This window comes from Saccharomyces eubayanus, chromosome XI (genome assembly GCF_001298625.1).
Source record: "Saccharomyces eubayanus strain FM1318 chromosome XI, whole genome shotgun sequence".
In the NCBI taxonomy this organism is placed as follows: Eukaryota; Fungi; Ascomycota; class Saccharomycetes; order Saccharomycetales; family Saccharomycetaceae; genus Saccharomyces; species Saccharomyces eubayanus.
In genome coordinates, this window is record NC_030970.1 from 36303 (window position 1) to 51030 (window position 14728).

Consider the following 14728-nt stretch of genomic DNA (forward strand, 5'->3'; position numbering starts at 1 on the left):
CTGACCTGGCAAGATTATTAAGAGAACTGTTCCTCGTTAACAACAACCCAACTACAAATGACAACGAATGCGTGAAATACTTGACCCAAATATACCTCCCACAAATACAGCTACCCCAAGAACTAAGTATTCAGTTGGTTAACATGTTAACCACAATGGGCCAAAAGCAATTTGAAAAATGGTTCGTCGTTAATTTCATATCCGTTTTGAAGCAGGATCAATAGCTTTCATGCACAGAATAAAACAAAACAATAAAAGGCAAAAGAAACCTTAAAATTAAAGTTATATTGAATGTAAATATTTATATTTATAGTGTGTGATTAGAATTACCATTAACTTTCAATGTACACCTTCAGGTGAAAATAGTAATAGATACAACTTCTCTATTCTGTATTTTGTGACGCATATTACTCTTAAACATGTAATCGATCATAACGTAGAGAATGACTTGTGTTACACATTTTTTTAATTTCAAAGAAAATCGTTGGAAGCTTTAAAAAGGATCAGGTGAGAAGTAAGAATAAGACGATGTTTTAGCCTGCAAACGACACAAAAACTAGCATAGCAGGACTTTGACCCAGACAATGGAACTTAACGACCCTTCAATTATATCAGCCACTCAGTTTTCCGGTGAATCGCCGGACGGAGAAGCTGCTGTCGCCACTCACAAATCGCAACAAGCCATCTCGAATCTATTTCAGAAATTGGACAAAAAGGACAAACAGGAGAGACCAATGGGTAGCATAGAATCTTTGAATGATAGCTCTACCGCTTCTGTGGCCACGAGCACTAACGGCAAAGAGAGCAATAGTAAAAAAAATAAAAAAACGGCCATGCTAAACTTTAGTAGTTTGACGGATCCTATAACGAACTATAAACCAATGGAGCTGAAATACAAGACATATGCATATTCCATGAATGAGCTCTATCATTTGAAGCCGTCTTTAACAAGTGCCTCGTATGAAGAAGACCCGCTCACTGCGGAGCTTGTGAAGAGTCTACCTAAGAGGAAGTTTTGGCGATTGCGCATGGGGCCTCCAGATCAAAAGCATGCTAATAACCATCACTTCAGCGGAAGCAATGGTGCAAGTAACTGGAAGGCCGGTTACAAAAATGGCAAGAGCGAAGAGAGGAGAATGAGTAGAACCAAGAACATGCAGGGGGGCAAAAGAAGATCTCAGCATGATGATGAAGACAAAAAGATCGAGCAAGAAATGCTGGAAATGGAAAAGAATTTGCAATTAGGTGGTGATGTAGGTCATTCAATGGCAGATTTTGAAGATTGGAAGGCAAAGATGAAGGAACTCGAATTGAGAAAAATTTCCAAAACTAACGGAACCAACAACTCCACAGCCATTGCTCCAAGGGAAAGTACTACACAAGACACTTCAGAGGACTTGAGACCTGCAATGCCAACCGGTTCCAGCTCGATAACGGATTTCTTGAACCTGAAAAGACAAGAAAAGAAGGAACAACCTCCACAACAGACTCCTGCCAAACCCACTAGGCAACCTATTATGGCCAAAGCCAACGTAGAACAGGCCAATGATTTAGAGACAAATTCGGATTTGGGTAAAAGTTCATCGTCTCGCTTTTCGTCATTCTTCAATAAGTCCGCTACTTCATTGCCTTCATTAGACAACAATAATCAAGCGCCATCACCAGGTGCACCTGTAGTAAACAATGATGACAACAGCACACCACGTCAAAGTGGTTCAAGATTGATGTCTTTTTTCAAGGAATCTAGATCAAGTACTCCAAATTCAGAGCCACAACCACTATCGACCTCCGATAAAGATACTAGAAAGATACAGACTCCCTCCCAATTTCAACAGCAACCTCAACCCCCACAACAAATGCAACCAATGGCATTTCCACAGCATCCTCCTAATAATAGTGCATTCTTCAACGGGCTATTGAACAAAGGGAAAAGCGAAACTAACACTCCACCTCCACCTCCAGGTTTAGTCTCTCATCAAGGTCCACAGTTTCCTATGATGGGAGTACCACCAAACTTTTCACAACAAATGATGCCACCCCCTCCAGGTCTCGTTCAGTTCCAAAAGGATTCTAAAGATGTAAATAAAAAGCATAACAACAAGCAACCAAGGCAAAATAAAAATGCAAACGGCAATAGAAATAACAAAGGAAAGCAAGCAGCGACAGCAGCAACAGATATGCCCCAACAGCAATTCATGCCGCCACCCCCMCCCCCMGGTTTTTTCCCCATGCATCCTAATTTCCCCAATGGCCCACTACCACCATTACCGCAGGGATTTCCTATGCCACCAAATGGTATGTTACCAGCGGGTCAACAACCACAACCACCTTATCCAAATATGATGCTTCAGGGTAATTTCCCACCAAATTTCCAACAGGGCTTTAGAAATAATCCCCCTATGCCAATGCCACCTATGGTTAATGCTAATAGCGAAAATGTTTCAAATCAATTGCCACCGGGATTGAACTCTAAAAAGAACATGAAATGAAAAGCGCAGCCAATGCGTAGCGACCATGCTATTTAAAAGTGTGTTCCCTACTTTTTTCTTCTTTTTGCATCTATATTGTTTAGAGTTTGTATATAACATGTATCCTATATTATCTTATCCTATCATCATCCCGTACCGCCTAATTTACTTAAATACCTAGATTTCACTTTTGTTACCTGCAAATGTAACGGTAAACAATTTGAAGAACAAAACATAAACAAAAAATGTAGAATATATATTGAACGCCTATAAAAATCGCCTACGTTAGAAAAGGTAACAATGCAATGATGAAACTACCAAAAAGGACACCAACCTATGTAATGCTGGCATAGGTTTTCCACGGAGGTAGCTTGTTGAATCAATTTATCTACTTGCTCCGGCACATCCAAATCGCTGAGCCTTCTTATATCATTTCCTGTCAATTTATCTGTTATACGTTTCAAAACCAACATAGCCCTTGCATTTCTGATTGCATTTTTGTGTTCATTTTCTACTTTTTGAACTTCTTCTTCCGTAATAGTACCATTACTCAATAACTCATTGGCGTTCATTACGGGCAATTGAATACCAGTTTCCTCTTCGATTTTCTGTGTTGTCAAATCAAATCCCCAGTTAATCAAAGGATCGAAAGCAAAGGCTTCGAGGATGGCCATCAATGAATCCTTATTATCTCTGAGAACTTTCATAACATTTTCACAGGTGATACGGAAACTTCCTTCAATACCGCTTACTTCCATTGCATAAGTTAGCATCCTAGTCAACCTAAACGGCACCTTTTCAGGAAACTTTTCTCTCAAGATAGCAGCTTCGAAACAATCACCAAAGTCAATATGGATAACTTTACCAGTAATTCTATCTAACATCAAATTACTAGGATGTCGATCACCCAGTCCTAGAATATACCCAGTCATAGACATAACAGCTAACGATCTTGTGTAAATAGTTCTACGTTCCAACCATGTTTCCGATGACCTACTCTTTAACCACAACACCTTATAAAGATCTTGCCCTTCCGTATTGTTCAAAGCATATGTAAACACTTCCACTTTTTGTAATAACGTCAAATTATCATAATCTGGCGCCATTTGTAACATGACCCAATGTTCAATGTTCAACGGGATTTTTTTAGCTTCTCTGTGATCTTTAATTAACACATGAAATGTATCACTATTTGGCACCCAACCTAATAGCCCGGATTTAGGAGATAGCGGAATTGCAGGATATTGTTGGATATCCAAATGTCTTCTAAAACACTCGGCATCGTTTTGCAACAATGTGTTAACCAAACCAAACAATTGCATAACCAAACTATCTTGCCTGATATCTTCATGACCTTTCAAAATACACTTATAATCCTTACCATCACTACCTTTGATACAGAACTTTCTTGGTCTCTGTTTAGATGAGATTACTGAAAACACAGGCTCGAATTTGGATATCTTAACTATTGGCTTCCCACCAGCGTAGGTCCCGGGAACAGCTAAGTCTAAGTCATGGGCAGATAATAATTTTGGTGAGACATGCTGTAATTCTAATGTCTGTAATTCCGGCAATTGCTTACTGATTTTTCTAAAAACATTATAGTAAATATCCCATGCTTGATTCAAGTTACTGACATCTTTAGACCTTTTGTAATTCATTAACCATTCATAGGCATCATTTAAATCCCTTCCAAATGAGTTTTGAAAAGAGATTTCTCTTAAAGTCTCGGGACCTCTCTTTAGCATTTCATACAAAGGTTCTAAAGCGGCAAACATTTTCTCAGTATTGTGCTCGCCAAAAAACTGCTTACTAGCATCGTCCAAACCTTCATACCATTGCTCGTGCCATAGCACCGCTACTCGAATCAATTCGTGACTGACAAGTTCTGCCTGGTCGACTAGAACTGGGCTGTGTATTCTCATTTTTTCGATAATAGACAGAGCTGCCTTTTGTCTCGATAGAGATTCAGACTTGATTGCGACCATTAACGGATATACCAATGCTTGTGGATGAGCCTTACCCAAATTAGATAGTAGTGAGATTAATGATCTGCTAACGAGTTGATTCGGCTGATGAATTCTGGATATCAATTGAGGCAATACTTCCAACCACGTACCAATTTGAATCAAATTAAAACCATCGTGCATCGCTTGGKTCGCTTCTGGGATACCACCAAATGTGAACCATAAAGTTAACAGTCTTAAGGCATCCTGAAGAGAGCTTGATTCCGATAAAGAGATGGAATGAAAAAACCCTTTAATAGCTGGGATCACATGCCTCTGTATCAGATTAGAGGAATAGTGAACCTCCTTAGCATCAAATGTATTAACCCCAATCATACCGTTTCCAAATTCGTTTATGTCGCTACTAGAAGCAGAATCACCACCTTCCTGCTTCCTTTTTGAGACGGATGTCATCATAGAAATAACCTCAAAATTGGCTAATGCCCAATTGTGCCAGGCTTTGTACCAAGTACTGTCAAAATGAGTAGCAAGCAAGTATGAGCCTAAGATCGAGTCTGGATTACTTAGTCTCCATTTAGGCTGTAAGCAAACTCTCCATTCTCCTTGCTTCAAGAAGCAGCGGGCCAGAAGCCGAGTATAATCCTCAATATGACGCGGATTTTTTTTGTTTCGTTGAGGAACACTTTGAGCTATCATATTATTTGGATCTAATCCCAAATCATGTGCCATTCTAGAAGTAAAGTTGATTAATTGTTTCAGAGCTTCGTCTTGCGATCCCGTAGCCCATAAGTACTTCAGCTGGGCATAAACAACCGGAGGAGATGCTTTGGCTGTATTAGGGTGATCAGGATCATCTGTTTCTTCAAGTAGTGTATTCAAGACTTTCTTGGCTAACGCCATTCTGCCGGATTTCCTGCACAAATTCGCAAACTTAATTCTCATCTGGGCGTCTTGCTTTGGCTTTATTACCAACGATCTTACACGCAGAATTCTTTGCCACACATCAATATTTTTTTGACAACCCAATAATCTTGTATTCCAAGTCTCTCTCATAATAAAACGCTTATCGGAATTTTGCGGTAGTTTCTTGTACTTTATAATTTCTTCTAACTCTGCGATAATTTGTGCTCTAACGACGACGACATATGCTCTATTATAGCTTTCATTAACGAGCGCCGACAGTTCAGTAACCAAAAGATCTCTTGCGTTAAAAATATGGGCCTCTGCCTTCTTGAAGTTATTCCTATGCAGACACAAAATTGCATCATAGAATTCTTTATCTGGTGACTGTGACTTCATGACGCTTGTATATTGAGCTATGTCATCCCATTTTTCTAAGCCCCATGCAGCACCAGCTGCTAATGGTGCCATAGACTTTTTTACGTCAGGCTTTGCCGTACTCCATTTTTGAGAAGCTAGATTTGCAAGTTGTTCCCATTCTCCAAGGGCATACAGCGATCTCAACTTCCCCATCATGACCTCAACAGAGTCTTCGCCCGCCGCCTCTCTCTCGTTATAAGCCGTAAGAGCATCTTCCCAACGTTGAAGCTTCTCGTACCATGTTTCTTTCAGCTGTAGTTCATTGTGCTGTTGTGCGTGTTTCAAAATTCCAATGGCTGAATCTGTTTGATGAAGTTGATTGTTGATGCTAATCAATGATTCTATTGTAGAATTTGTTGGCTCATCTAAGAACTCAACCTCTTTATAATGTAATGCCTTTGCAAAAGCGTGGCATTTTTGAGCGTACTTTCCTAGTGTGTGAATTGGGATTGGCAGTGGCTTATCATCGTGCTCCATGAATTCTACCAGGTTCAACAACATTTGGTAAATTTCTGGAGGGTTTTCAGAAGATGATAAAGCTTTACAAAGCGCTTGAACTAAGTCTTCTTGGTATGGGATTTGAAGTTCAACCCAGCAACTTGAAAATGAAGCATTAAATAATTCTCTTGCTAGAGGGTAGTAAACGCCGACCAAGCTCGAACACGCACGCAAAGAGGCAGAAGGTGATTCCTTTAATAATTGAATAGACAATCTCCTTATCCATTCTTGCCAATCTTCTTTTGTTTTCTGCTGGGAGCAATACCATGCGTTCTTTAGAATATTTTGATTTACAGGTAATTTTTTTACTTGCGTTTCATCCTCATACTTATCCTTTATAGGCACTTCATTCTCTTTATCGAATATGATATTTGTTGGCAAGCCTTCATTGTTCAACAGCTTATTGACAAGTTGATCATACACCGAATGTTGGATTCTATTTCTTAGCAATGTTTTATTAACTGCTGGTATAAATATGACGAAGTCGGTACCCAATTGCAAAAGAAGCAAACTCAATGTATTCATGGTTGCTTTTGTTAGTTCTCTGTCCCCGTTATTCAAGATTCGCACCAGTGCCTGAACAATCCTTGATGACATTTCTGAGAGGTTGATATTCTTTGCTAATCTCCCCAACGTAATGATTGCAATTTTTTTTAAACTTCCAGCGGAGTATTCAGTCATTCTGACGACTACGGGCATAATTAAATGGGAGTAATCCTCTAAATTGGATCCAAAAGTCACTAAGGACTTCAGTATACGGATAGAAACAATTTTTTTATTAGACTGATCGTTCTCAAGGATGTCAAGGAAAAATGTCAAAGTTTCTGGAACGAATCTCTTGAACTCACCTTCCAACGCTTTTGATATCGATTCAATAACCGATATTATTGTGATTTGTAATTTAATGATTGTGAAAAATTCCTTGATTACACTATATATTTTCTCCACATGAGGCCTAATGTGCTGTTTGACAATTGATACAAGTGAACAAAGTTGTTGAAAATAGAATTCCAGTTGTGATGGTGGACATGAACGCATCACCAAGATGATACCTGGAATTATCTGATCTAGAAATGAGACACAACGTAAACCTAGGCTTTGAAAGATATGCATAATTGCTTGAATAGACGCTGTATGATGACTTGATAAAGACGGGTCATTTAAAATCTTCATAAGGTTATGAATGACTACTGTGGGGTAATACTCGTCATTAGACGGAGACACTCCCTGCATTAATAATGCAATGTCAATTGAAGGCGCGTTTTGCTCTACTGAACTCTTTGACTTCGACGTCACTTCTATTTCTCTATGTTTATATGGATCAAGAGCACCTAAGATCCCAATTAAACGAACTGTCCCACGTCTTATATGAGGATTATTTTCAGTCTTTAAAATATTAACCAAAATACCGAGTAATTCTGGATAATCCAATAAAGGACCAATGACATAGCCAGATGAAGCAGCTAGTTGTCCCAGCGTCGTTAATGCAGCATCTCTTTTGAACGAGTTCGATTGATCCTGAAAAGTGCTGATAATCAGTGGCATTAATTCTTTCAAATAACGTGTCATTTCCTTTCCACCGACAACCGACAATTCACCAAGAACTTTTATTGCGGTGGATGCAACCGCCGATGAAGCATCCTCACATTTGGGAAGAATCACGTCTAAAATAGGATCGATATAGGGCTTAGCTACCTCATCACTAGAATTTATCAAAGTACACAATAATGTTGCACTTTCTTCTTTTTTCTTTGGCATATTTGAGTATTTCAGTTGCGTCAATAACTCCAACAAAGTCTTTCTCAAAGAAGGAACTACATAAGCGGGATTAACGGAACTCAATCTGCCTATGATTTTGATCGCTTCTAATTGAATTCCGAATATTTCATCATTCAGCGCCATGAAAAGTAAGCGTAAATTGTCTGGTTGTGCCAGTTGAGGATCAAAGTTCGAACCCATATGTTGCAAAATTTCTAATCTAATCTCCGCAACTGGATCAGTTATTGCGATCATCAGCAGCTTGCTTAATACTTCGGACACAGAGTGTAAAGCGTGAACTGACGTTTGCTTACAGATATCATCTTTGATAAATAAATCACAAGAGGTTAACGCAGCTAATTTCCTAACAGACGGATCTTCATGTTCAATATAGGAAATAGTGATCAATCTAACAAATTCAGTCAAGGAGTATTGATGATGAACTAATTGTAACATCTTAAAGCATTGGATCAAAATTTGTGCATCAGTAATATCGTCGTTAGATTCAGCAGTTTTTTTCATAAAACTTTGATTTCTTAACTTACGAGCCTTTTCAATGGAAAATTGGTTATTGAAATCATATTGATTCGATTGATCAAATTTCTCACCAGATAATGATATGGATAATATGTTCAAAATTCTCGAATTAACAGTGGGTTCCAAAGAGGGTATTTTTTCATTAAGGATCATTAAAGTCTCCTGCATATGATCAGACAAGGGACAGTTAAGCATCAGATTGAGAAGGTCTTTATTCAAATGTTTAGCAAAAGCTGGGCCCAAAGCATAAGCTAATTTGCCAATACAGTAAAACAAGTCCTTTTCGAACTGCTTTCTCACTTTAAATTTGGTTCTTAGACCTTCCCTGATATTATCAAGGATAGGCGTCATATAACTTGAAATATTAGAACCGACTTCAAACGCAATATCACCTATTGAAACTAATATGAAAGGTTTGTCAGAGATATTTGCGGCATTGGCGTCAATATTTTTCAAGTATGTTAAATAATAAACCATAATCCTATCAAGATATTTCTTAGTGAAAACTGCTGGGTCAAAAGCAGCCAAAAGAGGTAAAATGGCATAAACCTCTCTTCTAATAACATCGAATTTATAGTCCTTGTATTTCATTGTAGATTTGTAAATGTCATCATACTTACCCCTTAAATAAGGTGCCTTCAAACTAAGTAGTTCACGAAAAACTAACAGAGTAGCATGCACTGAATCGTTTGTATTGAGACTTAAACCATGACTACAACCTTGTGATAGTCTTTGAAACCATTGTTTTCCTAGAGCAGGGTCTCTGTCTTGGATGATAGTTAGACATTTACCTAACGCCACGGCTGCATCGAGCCGTATAGCGAGTTTGGCATCTCTTAATGGCATCCATATATTTTCTAGAATGGAATTAACGTATGGATATAAAAGATAAGGTGAATTGTCGGCCAATGCCTTTATAATCAATAGCGCAGCATGCCGCCTATATTCCATTTTAGAGCTTGAAGAACTATTGTCTGCCGTTAGAGTTAACCAGTCAATACAGGTTTTTACTTCAAACTCGACAAAGTCTGAAGTTAATGTACCACCCGGTACTGCTAATCTACCCAATGTATTAGCCGCTAATCTCATGACCTCGATGTCATTAGACGGAATTAAGACACGCAGGTAGTTTGCCAGTCGTGAAGTCTGGTTGGGCAGTTCTTCCGTACTCAAATAAAATGAGATCAAAGTATCCACTGCGATAATACCACCTATTTTTTCGCTTGATGTAAAGCCATGAATCAGTTCAAAAATCTTGTTGTTTAAGCTGTTACTAAACCTTTGAAACTGTTCCACAGAGACCTCCCTTGCTAAAGATGTCAAAGTAGTGTTCAAGTCATTAGCTCCAGAGGCTCGCTCTTGTGGTACATCGCTTTTCAGTCTATCAAAGATTAAATTTAGAGTGGAGAAAGTTGTGTCTAATTCTGAGTCCACAAAAGATATTTTTCCGTTGTGGGGAGCAGAACCAGTAATGGCTCTGCCAGAATCGTTGGGGCCATTATGATTGGAATCTGTGCCTGAAGCTGTAGACATTTCATCATCATGGGAACGTGATTTATGCGAAAGCTTCTTTCTTGTTCTATGCTTAACATCTGCCCGTTGTCGTAGCGACAATAGATTAGGTGGGGTAGTGTACTTGTTAATGTATTTATTCATACCTCATATGACGAAAATATGCGTTTAGAGATTGCTTAAGGTAGAATGATGTCGATCTTAACAATTGTGATATTTGTACACCCAATTTCTCCTTTTCTTTTCTTAGTTTTTCGTTAGGAAATACGGATGAAATGGGAGTATAGAAGGATTGGTCAGTCACAATGATGGATTAGTAATTTTTTCTTAGGGTCGTTCGCACTCTTAAAGTTTCAAGGTTTGATGCGGTTCATATATGTCAATCTTGTTTAGACATCTTAGTGCATATGTATTATCCGGGTAACCAAAATGACACAATTTTAACGAATCAACAAGTAACATTTTGTAGAGTATTTAATAAAGGAAAAAGAGATAGTACATAAAGCTGAGTTAGCAAATTAAGGGTTTACATGCATGTGATAGAGGGTTGATATGTATGTACTTGACTGTTGTGTTGTTGTATTGTAAAGCTGTCTCATTTTTGGTTTTTGTCACTTGCTTTTGATGTCACAATGGAGTCAAGTAATGAAGGTAATAAATATATAATACAAATGTGTAATTGTGGAAGCTTTGGGAATGAGAGTGTTCATTGATTTCCGTTCTTGTCTTCTTCCTCTTTCTTCTTCTTGTCTTCTTCCTCATTCTTCTTCTTGTCTTCTTCCTCATTCTTCTTCTTGTCTTCTTCCTCTTTCTTCTTCTTGTCTTCTTCCTCTTTCTTCTTCTTGTCTTCTTCCTCATTCTTCTTCTTGTCTTCTTCCTCTTTCTTCTTCTTGTCTTCTTCCTCTTTCTTCTTCTTATCTTCTTCCTCTTTATTATTTTTTCCCTCCTTCTCTTCCTCATTGTTTTTCCCCTCTTCCTCTTTCTTCTTGTCTTCCTCTTCCTTCTTCTTTTTTTCATCTTCCTCCTTCTTCTTATTTTCCTCTTCTTCTATCTTCTTCTTGTCTTCCTCTTTATTATTTCCCCCCTCTTCCTCTTTCTTCTTGTCTTCTTCTTCCTTCTTCTTCTTGTCTTCTTCTTCCTTCTTCTTTTTTTCCTCTTCCTCCTTCTTCTTCTTTTCCTCTTCCTCCTTCTTCTTCTTCTTCTCCTCTTCTTCCTTCTTCTTCTTCTTCTTCTCCTCTTCTTCTTTCTTCTTCTTATCTTCCTTCTCCTTCTTCTTTCTTTTCTCAACTACTTTAGCATACGCAATATCTTCGTATATGATAATAGGATCTTTATCAAACATCAAAACACCTTTCCTATTGGCATCGGATAAAGTTGGAGCAAAAAGATCGAGCCCGTAGGAGTTCAGATCCAAAAAGGTGTTACTGGTAAAATTTAAACCAGATTTAAAATCTACTGGATTTACATTAGCGTCGCTAACGGGGATAAAGTCATCAGTATTATCGTTTACAAGTGAGCTCGTTCCATCTAATGTAATATTGAAAAGCGTAAAGTTCTTGTATTTCAAGCCCTCAGACAAGTGAATAATTTTACCAACGTATTCTTCGTGAACCATATTAGTGACTTGGTCTAGTACAGTCTGGTTCATGGATTCTGATAACTTTCTCCACATGGCTTTTTCGTAGCTGAAAATAAACGGATCCTTTGCAGGAGAGCTTAATTTGGGAGCGACGTTAATCCGCAATTGGTGTAAGAGCTTTTTTCTTTCGATGAATGTCAGGTTTTGACAGTATTGAATTTCTAATTCCTTTTGTCTATATGCAGTGACATTGAATGAATTGTACAAGTTGGTGAAGACCTCGATAAACCCTGATTTTGGGATGTTACTATAAATCAAACGAACGTCATTCATAGACAAGTTTTTAAAAGAATATTCAGAGACCTTATTGTAGTCGAAAAGTTTAGATTCGAATTTGGTGGTAGAAATTTCCTTTAAGAGGTTAGGGTTCCATGAATTGATACTGGGGATGTTAGGATACCACGAATTGATATTACTGCATTTCTTTAGGCCGTCATAATCGAACCAGAATCTAAATTCGGGCAGGTAAGCTGTATTCTTGAAGGAGTCGAAGGCATATCTATCAGGGACGTGATACTCGTTATGCAAACAATTGGTGTGTCTGTGGGGGATCAACGCAGGTACACCGTGGAACACAGTATTGATTAGGGGAGACAATTCGTCGAAAGAATTAAAATGATTGTTTCTACAGTTATAAAGTCTGAGTTTGTCATTGATGTAATATCTTTGTTTTGGATTCAGTTTATTTTCGATTGTCTTGGAGTTAGGCAATTCCTCCAGTTCCTTTTTCAAAAGGTCTTTCAAATTGGTATCGGTGGGGACTCTTTTATGTTTTTTATTCTCCTCGCCTGTGATATAATCGTTCAGTTCACTGATGTTTAGAATGGCCATATTGACCAATCCATCATTTAATTGCTTGGGCACATTGGCGGTCTCGCCGTCTGATTCCGGAATGTGTTTAATGTCCAACTCTTCCTCTTTCAAGCGTTCTTCGATGTATGAGTTCAAATAGTCTCTACTGGGGGCGGAAGTACTGGCCAACCCGGTGATGTCGATATATAGACCGGTGTCCACATCGATGAATCTTGCGTCAATGTTGTTTTTACCGTTACCGTTGATCCTCACCGTTAAGGAGTCGCTGACGTCGAGGAAATAACGGCCGTTGCCCTCTCTTGGATCTTCCAAGATCAGAGATTGGTTAAAGTATTGACTGAGCAATTGCAGATGCTTGATAGGCATTTGCAGATCGAAATCGTTGTCCCAGGGGAAAGCCAGCCCATTATAGAGGTAGCCGTACAGCGTACCATGAGACAGCCAAGATACGATACCGTTGGCCTTTGTAAGCTTCTGGAAAGTCCTGATCATCGAGTTTAACCTTGCCTGGTATTCCTGTTTGTCGTTGATCAGGGTATCACCGTTAAAGAATCGTTTGTCACGATGGAACCCCATACCTTTATACTGTTTGACACCGCCGGCCTCGTAGAAGAATTTTTTTTGCAAGGCAGGATTCGTTGTTATAGAGCGTTTCAAACTGTTCAAATAGTTTTCGTTGTGAGCGGAAAACTCGTTCGGGTGGAGCATCTTGAGTGATTCTAAATCTTCGATTTTCTCGGAGGCATCGAACCTGAAGTCAGAGGGAGACAGGTAGACCAAGTCCTTGTCGAAAGTGGATTTGTCTGTTTCCTTCATGTCGAGCTTGTAACGGGAGTTCAGTTGTTCGTCCGAGACGAATTTCTGGAAGAGCGAGTTGTGGTTGAACTCGACGTCCTGGTTCTGTTTCTTTTTCCGCTTGTTGGTGGAGTTCACGTTGTCTGCGATGTATTTCTGCAGGAGGCCAGATTGCACCAAATTCTTAGACTTGTCGGTTTGCAAGGGCACCTGGTAGGTGGCGTTGTCCGACTCGATGATTGAGATGGACAGCGGATGCGACTGCGAGGTTAAAATGTAGTTTCTGGCCTGCAGTTGGTAAACTTCGGGCCTGACCTTGTCGTAGAGCTCCTTTATACGGAACTGCGTGTTGAACTTCAAGTCCTTGGGGGAGCCCTTGCCCTTTGGGGTGAACAGCTTGGAACAATGCTTGTCCAGCTCCTTGGTTTCTTTAATTCTGTCGAGTTTTCTGGCGGCCCTGTACCACAGTTTTTGGTCGTACTTGAGTCTATCGTACAGGAACAGCGGTTCGCTCAGCTCTTTCTCGATGGAGTCAAGAGACTCCTTGTCGAAGGCGGACTGGAAGAGGAAGTTACAGGGCAAGACGGTTTTTTCAATGGAGATGAGCTTGTTCAGTTCATGGAAGCTTGTCCAGTCGTACCAGGAAAAGGGAAGTTTTTCCTGGCCGGCGTTGCTGTTCTCCAAATGGTTCAGAATGACGGACCATGTGAGTCGCGGGTCGAAGTCGTAGAACTTCAAATCGTCGACGGATGAGAGCTTGGTGCCCTTTTGCGGGCCCACCTTGACGGTGAGCAGGTCATTCTGCAGTGTGTACTCGCTGGCCCATCTGGGCTGGGTGCTAAACTTGAGGTTCTCGTACAGCTTCTTGGCGGTCTGGATCTCGCGGTTATCTTTTAAGGCGAACGAAGATGCCACGCGGCCATACCACGAGTCGTCGTCGTCGCTCTGTAGATAGCCGTTGTCTGGATCGGCCGCGATGCGTTGAGGTGAGTTCGACCAAATGAACGCTATGATGATGATCTGTAGCAGAATGAGTGGGAATAGAACCCGTCTGAGCGGGTAGTGCTTGGCACGCAGCAGACCAGACAGGAGCCTGCGATGGAGGGAATATGATATTCGCTGTAGCATGCCTGAAGATGATTATCTGCGTAGGGTGTAGTGGAAAATGAGTAGTGTAATTATGATGACGGGTAGTAGATCGGGACAAGATAGAAAAAACGTGCTTCTTTAATTTACTTATCTATCAGTTATAGGAAGGGGGGTGAGAAGCCTATGTGTAGTCGAGATCTGTACGTGAAAAAACGAAACCCAACGGCTCGAGCACCGATAGCTTAAAAAGGTTAAAGAAAAAAGAAACAAAAAAGTAAACGTCAGCAACCGCGTAGGTCATAAGTCAGACACTTTCTGGCTAGCGGTTTTTT

General features: G+C 39.7%; 3 protein-coding genes across 3 annotated transcripts; 1 reads left to right on the plus strand and 2 right to left on the minus strand.

Annotated features, from left to right (window-relative positions):
• Positions 1 to 584: 584 nt before the first annotated feature.
• On the plus strand, positions 585 to 2489 carry EAP1 (Eap1p; the record flags this gene model as incomplete). Its single annotated transcript, XM_018366262.1, has 1 exon — positions 585 to 2489. One exon carries the CDS (start codon positions 585 to 587, stop codon positions 2487 to 2489), a length of 1905 nt encoding a protein of 634 aa, XP_018220854.1.
• Positions 2490 to 2782: 293 nt separating this feature from the next.
• On the minus strand, positions 2783 to 10204 carry TOR2 (phosphatidylinositol kinase-related protein kinase TOR2; the record flags this gene model as incomplete). Its single annotated transcript, XM_018366263.1, has 1 exon — positions 2783 to 10204. The coding sequence occupies one exon, from the start codon at positions 10202 to 10204 to the stop codon at positions 2783 to 2785; it is 7422 nt and encodes a 2473-aa protein (XP_018220855.1).
• A 562-nt stretch (positions 10205 to 10766) lies between these two features.
• MNN4 (Mnn4p) lies at positions 10767 to 14435 on the minus strand (the record flags this gene model as incomplete). Its single annotated transcript, XM_018366264.1, has 1 exon — positions 10767 to 14435. One exon carries the CDS (start codon positions 14433 to 14435, stop codon positions 10767 to 10769), a length of 3669 nt encoding a protein of 1222 aa, XP_018220856.1.
• Positions 14436 to 14728: the final 293 nt, after the last annotated feature.